Source organism: Mastomys coucha, unplaced genomic scaffold, assembly GCF_008632895.1.
Source record: "Mastomys coucha isolate ucsf_1 unplaced genomic scaffold, UCSF_Mcou_1 pScaffold15, whole genome shotgun sequence".
Classification (NCBI taxonomy): domain Eukaryota; kingdom Metazoa; phylum Chordata; class Mammalia; order Rodentia; family Muridae; genus Mastomys; species Mastomys coucha.
Window position 1 is genome coordinate 97681341 of NW_022196897.1, and position 8992 is coordinate 97690332.

The window sequence follows — 8992 nt, forward strand, 5'->3', positions numbered from 1 at the left end:
TTTTGAGACAGGGTCACTGTGTAGCCCTTGCTGTCCTGTAACGCACTCTGTAGAGTGGCTGGGCTTGCTTTTATTAATTTCATGTAGCTTCCTTAAGACAAAATTAACCTTGGTTTCTCTGTGTGTGTGTTTAACGGCGCCAAAGACGATTTTAACCTTCTTCCACTGAGCTACATCTCCAGCTCCCTCTTTACTTTCTATAACTAACTTTCCTGCTACCCTTGTCTGTGGACACTGTGTAGCCAACTCCTGCTAGGCATCTTTCCCCTTCCCTACTGGACTGTCCATCCACTTGAGCCGCTGTCTACACCTGCGATGTGGGGACTCACCCTCAACCCTTCCTAAATCCTGACTTTAAAATGGCTTATCCTCTTTAAATTAGGCTAACTAAAAAACTCAATTGGACATCTTAGGTTTTGTGTCATGCAAACACTCATATGAATTAAGAACTATCACACAAAGTGACTTTATGGCGTCCTTTTATTACAGATCACTTCTGCGGTCCCCGCCCCGGCCGGGCCCCGCGCCCCGATCACCACGGCTGGCGCTCGGCCGCTTCCGGTGGGGCCTGCGCTCTCGGCGGCGGCTCGCGCGCTCTGCTCACCGGCGGCCTCATGCAGGCTGAGCGCGGGGCGAGGGGCGGCCGCGGGCGGCGGGGAGGCCGGGAGCGGCCTGGAGGGGACCGAGAGCCGGCCGGGGCCGCGACGGCGCTGGCGAGAGGAGGCTGCGGGGACGGAGGCGGCCGGCGGGGCCGAGGCCGGGGCTTCCGCCGAGGCCGAGGAGGTGGCGCCCCGCGAGGCGGCCGCCGGGAGTCTGGAGGCCGGGGCGGCGGAGCCAGCACGCGGGTAAGGAGTGCGGGTTGCGGCGGCCGCTAGCCGGCGTGCAGGGCGCGGGAGCCACGGCGCCTGCGCGGGATGGAGCCGGGGGCCGGTGGGGGAAGCGGGGCGCGTGGACGGTGTACGCGCAGCCCCTGGCTGGTTGTGGCCCCAGGACTAGGCGACCGGCCTCCGGGTTTTGCTGACGTCGGAGTCCGATAGTCTGATGGAGACTAACAGCGGCGCCTGGTGTCCGGGCTACCGCCCAGCGCACTGTCACTGAAGTTACTTCCAGCGGAGCGATGTCTACCAGACTACGCAAACCTAAACAGTTTTACTCCGAGAAGTGTTCCTCTGCCCTCTGTTCCCTTTATCCCATTCCACCTTGCCTAGGTAACAGTGTCTGTTGTCACTCACATCCAGATGGAAGGACACAGGGTGTGTGTGTGGGTGGGGAGATTATGTCTTCATTTTGGTTTGGATTGATGATCTCTAAGATCACCTTCCCACTCTTCAGATTCGTATTTAGTCTCGCCGAGAATACCATTCTGGTATTTAACCTAAAGATTAAATGAAGAGAGATTGATTGACCTTCCTGAGGCCTCTCTGTACTCCTATCTTTATGGTTGGGCACCTTGGTGCCCTGAATCGGGATTAACTGCAGTGCTCTGAAAGCAGACAGTCAATAGAGATCCAGCTGTGTAAGGACCATTGTACATCCTTTGCTTTCCCTCTGGATGACTAGACTGCAAATGGGAACAACTTCTAGATATGTACTCCTCCAAAGTAACTTACTTGGGAACTAAGAAGCCCTGAAATCATTCCTTCTAAAGATGGGTGGTGTGAGCTCCGAGCTTACTGAGTTTGATAAGCAAATTATCAGGCCAGTCACCTTTACTGCAGTTTGTTATTAACCTGTAATGCAATCGTTAATTTCACAAAGTGCAAGAAATTGTTTATATCTATTTTTTTGCTTTTTAGAAATATATTAGTTTTTCCGCGTCCGTGGGCCTGTGTGTGTGTGTGTGTGTGTGTGTGTGTACATAAGTGTAGTGCCAGCAGAGGCCAGAGGCATCAGATACTTCGAGCCCACGTTAAAGGCAGTTGTGCTTTCCAGAACAGCAGCATATTGCTCTTAATCCTAAGGCACCTGCACTCGTGGTATATGCTCCCATGCACACACACATTCATGTAAATAAAAATAAACACAAGAATGCAAATGTTTGACCCCAGTTCCTTTGAACATATACCTAGTAATAGGATTGTGGAGCCCTTAGTGGTGGTTATAGTTTTTATTTTTAAGGTACTGCTCTTTGAAATGCTATACCAATTGATGTTACCATAGCCTACTTATCTGCATTTTTTTTTCTAGTCCTTGTTATTTTTTTAATTCCTCTTCTTCCTTCTCTTCCTCCTCTTTTTCCTCTTTCTCTTTTCATCTTCTAGATAGGCTTTCACTATGTAGCCCACACTTGCCTTAACTCAAGATCTTCCTGCCTGTACTTCTAAGGTATGGGATTACACATCTACTTCACGACATCGGGGTTTATTTATTCGAATAACTGTTTGTTTGCTGAGACATAATCTTATCATGTGGTTCAGCCTGGAACTGAAACTCAGAACTCATCTGCATCTGGCTCTCAGGTGCTTGCTTTACAGGGGTGCTGGTTTTAGTTTAACTACATTTTTGTTGTAGGTTTATTTTATGTATTTTCTTAGTTTTTAGACAGGGTCTCAGCATGTAGCTTTGGCTGCCCTGGAAACTTACTCTGTAGACCAGCAGGCCTTCAACTCAGAGATCTACCTGCTTCTGCCTCTTGTGTTGGATTAAAGGTGATCTCTCATTGTGGTTTTTTTTTTTTCTTTTTTTGTTTTGTTTTTTGTTTGTTTTTCCATTTATTTATCCAAGTATTTAGATACTTTTAGGTGAGTAGCTTGTTCCCACGATTGCGATGATTAGTGACACTGAGATTTCTTTTCCTATATGTGCTGGCCATTTGAGTATCCTCTTTGGAGACATATCCCTTCAGGTTATTCAACCCTGTTTTAATCAGATCCTTACTGCCTTCTGTATTTGAGTAGTTTGAGATCCTTATATATTCTGCAGGATCATCTTTCTGCTGGGTGAACAGTTTGTCAGACATTTCTTCTCCTTCCATAGGCTGTTCGCATACTCTGTTGGTTGTCTCCTCTGCCCTGCAGTAGCTTCTTTGATGTGATCCCATTTGTTCAGGTTGTATCTGTTGTTTGGGCTGTTGAGGTCAGATCCAGAGAAAGCTTTGCCCAGAGCAGTGTTCTGAAGTGTTTTCCTGATGGTTTCAGGTTTCATATTTAAGTTTGATTTATTTAGAGTTGATTTTGTATATGGTTTATTTCTTTGGGGGTATGGATATGTGCATGTATTCCTGGGGTTTTCTATTCTATTTCATCAGCTCCTCACTTGTTCCTTTTTTGGTGGCAGGACTGAACACAGGGTGGCATGCATGTTAGTAAATCACATTTAAACCACATGATGTTTGTTTGTTTTTTTTAAACAGGACAGTACAGTTTAGCCTATTACCTACTCTTTGTAGTGTGTCTTAAATTCTGATACCGTTAGGCTTAGCTTTTGTTTCTTTGCTTAAAATATTCAAGATCTTTTACAGTTTCATGCAAATTTTAGGAATGGTTGTTTTGTTTCTTTGAAGAATGTCTGGGCATCTCAGTGGCCATTGCATTCAGTCTGTAGATCACTCTAGGTATTACAGATATTTGAATGTATTAGTTCTTTCATCCATGAACACTGGAAGGTTGTGTGAAAGCTTGTAATTTAGTGTCTTCTCCAGGTGCTTTCATTGATGTTTTGTAATTATTGCAGATGTGAATCACTTCTTTGGTTAAATTTATTTGTATATATTTCATCTAAATTTTTTGTTGCTATTGTTTTTTGATTTATTCTTCACCAAGTTAATTTTGTATTCTGTACCTTTTTTTTTTTTGGTTTTTCGAGACAGGGTTTCTTTGTATAGCCCTGGCTGTCCTGGAACTCACTGTGTAGAGCAGGCTGGCCCAGAACTCAGAAATCCCCCTGCCTTTGCCTCCCAAGTGCTGGGATTAAAGGCATGCGCCATCACTGCCTGGTGGCATTGTATATATATACATATATATACACATATGTATATATATACATATATAAGTAATTATATAATATACAGAATATAAAAACTAATGTCAGCTGCAAGCAGGGGTAACTTAACCCTTCATTTTCTGTTTGTGTGCCTTTATTTCTTTTGTGTTTCCTCTCGCTGAGACTTTTTGGAAACAGAAACTTACTATGTAACCCTGGCTGTCCTGAAACTCACTATGTCAAGCAAGCTGGCTTCAACTCAGAGAGATCCTCCTGTCTCTGCTTCCCAAGTGCTGAAATTCAAGGTGAGTGCTATTGCTGCCACCACACCAGGCAGAGACTTTAACCTTGTACTGAATGAAGATGTGAAAGGCAAATTGTTAGTCTTTTTCCTAATGTTTAGTGTTTTGATGAGTGGTTACCACGGAGGCAGTTAATGCCTGCTAGTAGTCCTTGAAATTTTTTTTTCTTTTATCAGATAATAATAAGTAATTAACATTCATTGAACACTTAGTTATGAGATTTGTACAGCAAGGCACAGCTAAGTCACTCACAGTTATGGTTAAATTACTTATTCACAGCTAATCTGCAGTTCAGTGAGCCTGGATTCCACATGGGTCTGTTGACTCCGGAGTCCATTCTTTTGACTACTGCTCTGAGCTTCTGGTATGATTTGAAAAGAGGCGGCTCAGTGGTAGTGTAAGACTCTAGCGAGTCTTAGCTTACCGGGGACTCCCTGAGTGAACAATGTGGAGCTGGAATCGGAATCGATGCAAAAAGCAAGAGAAATTTATTGTTCCAACACTTTGGGGTCCTCCTACATCCGAAGGAGAAGTGGTGACCTCGTGCAGCTTGTTCAAGTTTTTATACAGTTTTCAGAGCAGCAGCCATTAGGCACAATGTGATTGGTAGAACAGTATGACTTTTAAACTGATTGGTCTTTAGGGAATGAGGTGGCCTGGACTTCCTTTGTCTCTAGGTGGCCAATGGTTTTGGAATGTGTCTATGTGTTCTGGGCATCCCCCCTCCCCCCACTGGTGGGTCCACCAACCCAGTGTTTTGAGGAATGTAATTAAGCCTCTCCCTTCTGGAGGGGAGGGGTATCTAAGTGCTTCATGACCTTTCTCTTCCAGGAAGGGAGGGGTCTGGTGGAATTTTTCAAATGCCCTGAGCTGACCTCTTCAGTAGGATCTCTTGCTGCACAAGCATGAAGACCTGAGTTCAGATTCCCAACACCCGTGTAAAAAGCTGAGCACTGCAGCTTGCACCTGTAATCCCAGCACTGTGTAGATGGAGCATAGACAGGAGGAATACTTGAGCTTGCTGGCTGCCAGCCTAGCAGAGCTCCAGGTTCAGTGAGACAGTGTCTGAAGTCAGTAAGTCCAGAAGTGATGGAGAAAGATCCCCAGTGTCTTCTGCAGGCATACACACAGGCAAATACATATGCATACACAGATACATACTACACATGCATACACATACAGACATACACACACATTCACACTAACACGCACACAGGCAAATGCACTTGCATACTCAGATACATACTACACATGCATACACATACAGACATATACATACATTCACACTAACACACACACAGGCAAATGCACTTGCATACTCAGATACATACTACACATGCATACACATACAAACACAGACACACACACATATGGAGGTGGGGAGGTGGGGAGTGAGGGGGAGAGGGAGAGAGGAGAGAGAGGGAAAGAGGAGAGCGTGCTATTGAGTATGTTTTTATATACCCATCCTTTCATGTTTGTGTATGATTACAAGGCTGTATAGTGATACTGGTAACATGTTTAGCTCTTTGTTAGCAGACCTTTGTGTTCCTTATCTATATTTATGTGGCAGGTGTCTATGTCTATACTCATTTAAATAAAAAGTCTCCCTGTGTAGCCCATCTGGCCTCCAATTCCTGGCTCAAGTGGTTTTCTTGCTCAGCTTTTCAACTATTGGGGACTACAGGCCTGTGCTACCATCCCTAGTCTGGTCAATAAAAAGTGAGGGAGATGTTAATAACCATACTTGAACTTTGAAGGCATGTATTTTTTTAAAAATAGATTTATTTATTTATTTTTACCTTTCTTTTTTTGCTTTGTAATTAAACCAGGGCTTGAATAGTAAACAATACTTGCTATTGCTGAGATTCTTATACTCTGAGTGGGGAAGTGTCTGACCCTGATGCTCAGATAGAGAGAGGTGATTCAGTGTCATGTCAGGTCTTGGGTGTCTAAGGCTTGTTCCATCCCTGTGGCTAAAGTGGGTCGCTGGCATCACGACAGCCAGTAGAGACTGTAAGCTTATTAAACTCAGACTCAACAGCCTCCTAGACTGTTTCCTGCCTTTCAGAAAGATTGAAGCTGGCTTGGCTAGTAACTGAACGTGCTTAAGTGTCCCAATAGAAAATTGCTTTAGGATTACATTTTGGAGCCAGGCTACATAGTGAGTTTCAGGCCAATCTGGGCTAAATTTCGAGAAAAAGGCGTTTGCCATTCTTTCTCATCGCTGTGAGCCATTGTGTAGATGTTAAGTGTTCCGGTGTATCTGTTCTTGTTAAGGGTGTGCTGTTTTGAGGTGTGCCTTTTCCACTGGCCGTTATTTCTCCTCCATATGTCCATGAACTCTGCAGATACCAACCCTCAAACTGTTTAACTTATTCTGAGAAAACCACAAATAATATGGTGTATGTTTACATCTAATAAGTTTTAAAATCAAATGGATCAGATACTTTCAAAATACATAGTTGCCAGCATATTCTGTGCTTTTATTAATTAAAACATGGAGCAAAAAAGCTGGTGGTGGCGCATGCCTTTACTCCCAGCACTTGGGAGGCAGAGGCAGGCGGATTTCTGAGTTCGAGGCCAGCCGGTCTACAGAATGAGTTCCAGCACAGCCAGGGCTACACAGAGAAACCCTGTCTTGAAAAAAACCAAAAAAAAAAAAAACCAAAAAACATGGAGCAGGAAAACATTTTAAGAGTGGAGGATGTGACTCTTTTGCTAGAATGTCTAGCATGCACAAGGCCCTGGGTTTGGTCCCCAGCACTACATAAACTCTGGGTATGAAGTTGCATACCTTATCAGAACTCAGAATGAGAGGCAGGCTCTCAGAAGGTACATAGTAGTTAGAGGCCATCATGGGCTACATGAAACCCTGTCTCTACAATGGCTGGAGAAGCACTTAAAAGGCACACCACTTACATTTAAAAACCACAATAATAAAGTCTCTAGCAATAAAATTTCAACTGTTCTTTATACTTTTAAATTAATATTTTCTTCCTATACTTCCCTCATAATTTTATCTGGGGTAATATATTTTATACTTAAAAATTGTTTAATAGCTGCCTCTCACTTTTGTGTGATAATTTTTGTTTTATTTATTTATTTATTTATTTAATTTATTTTTGTTTTTGAGACAGGGTCTTACATAGGGCAGACTGACCTTGAACTTCTGATTCTCCTATCTCACCAGTGCCAGTGTTTCCGAGTGGTAATAGCCATTTTATTAACTTAAGTGTAATTAGAATGACAAGACTTGTATCAAATTCATATATATTATTTTAGATCTTCAGTTCTATGATTTTATTTTTTGTATTTATCAAATCAAGTTACTAACACCAAGAGGCATTGTTAATTGATGTGTATTCAGTGAGACAGTCACTGTATATAGAGAGCTATATGTTCTCCGATATAAATGGATCCTTATCATTTATGACTGTAGAAAATTAAAACTGTGAATTTCATGTATGTATGTATGTATGTATATATGTATGTATGTATGTTTTGAATTCCTTGGGCATCTAGAATTGTGCTGTTATAGTTTATGTCTGCTCATTTGACCTTGTGTTTCTTGTGTGGTTATTTAAGTGTTAGATTTAATCTGTGCTTTCTACACTCTGGAGTGTGGATTACTTAGAAGTGTGTCATAACAGCATTTTGCATCAATAAAAGTTAGGATTAAAGGATTCTCTTTTTCTCTCTCTTTGATTGTATGAAGCAAGGTCTTTTATTTCCACAGCCCAGGCTGTCCTGGAACATGATACGGTGGCTTTGGACGGCCCTGATCCTCCTGCTGGGATTATAGGCAAGTGCCACCACATCTAGCAGGACACCACTGTCCCCAAGAAACAAATACTAGAGTCGAAAGCAAACCTGTAAACTGAGGTGTGCTCAGAGCAGGGGGCCTGAGGAATGGCTCCTCTGTTTATAACACACCCAATACGAACCTGGTCATGATATGAGGAGGGCTACAGAGTTTGTAGCCTTCTCCCAAACACATGTCCTACACATTAAAAGCAACCAAACCAAACCAAGAAACATAAAATTGTGTCTTTTGGCTTCATCAAAAAGCAGTTGACTTCTCTGTTAAATGCAAGTTGTGTTAATTCTACCTCCAAAGCCACTTTCTAGCTCCAAAACACCGAACAGAAACGTCAGGCCAGAGTAGGTGTAGCTCAGCGGGAGAGCCTGAGTCTGCTGTACTGGAAGGGTTCTGTCCTCCGCATCCGGAAGACAGCCAGGCCAGACCTGCATACCCTCCCCTGCCTGGAGCTGTGCTGGCGATCAAAGCGCAGTTTTAGCTCTGCACGGCAGATGGGGCAAGTAGCACATTATTTTGCAAAGGAACCAACTAGACCCGGGCTACTGGGCCCATGGCAAACAGCAGCAGGGAAAGCTCCCCAGTCCCGTGCTGTCTGTCCCAGGTTACTGGAGAGATCTGAAAGGATGCATTAACACCACTGATCTCTGTTGTTTCTCTTCCGTTTGTTTTACAGAGAAATTCCGTTTTTAAACGTTGTCACTGTACATATTATTTGTTCATAGTCTTATGTTACTAGGAAAACCCTTTTTTACAAGTACGTAAATGCGGAGCCCCCTCACCCCCTCCTGCTTTCCCACTCTGGTGACTTCCTTTGTTTCTCAGTTTCCCTTCTTTCATACAGTTGCTTTATGCACACATACATGATTTTATAAAATCATATAAAATCTAGAAACCACAAATGAGAGGAAACATTTTTTTTTCTGCTCTTTTTTTTTTTTTTTTTTTTTTT

General features: G+C 43.2%; 2 protein-coding genes and 1 non-coding gene across 4 annotated transcripts in view; 2 read left to right on the top strand and 1 right to left on the bottom strand.

The window, feature by feature from the left end:
- The window catches only part of Chrm5 (cholinergic receptor muscarinic 5), a 64105-nt gene that overhangs the window by 22800 nt on the left and 32313 nt on the right, over nt 1-8992 (bottom strand). The gene's annotated exons all lie outside the window — the stretch shown is intronic.
- Aven (apoptosis and caspase activation inhibitor) overlaps nt 529-8992 on the top strand; it is a 135499-nt gene continuing 127035 nt past the window's right edge. Inside the window, exon 1 of the mRNA XM_031371360.1 lies at nt 529-845. Coding sequence (XP_031227220.1) covers nt 615-845 — 231 coding nt within the window. The 5' untranslated portion in view covers nt 529-614. The remainder of the gene's footprint in view (nt 846-8992) is intronic.
- On the top strand, nt 8103-8231 carry LOC116092812. Its single transcript, XR_004119508.1, has one exon. It is a non-coding gene; the product is annotated as a small nucleolar RNA SNORA11 (small nucleolar RNA).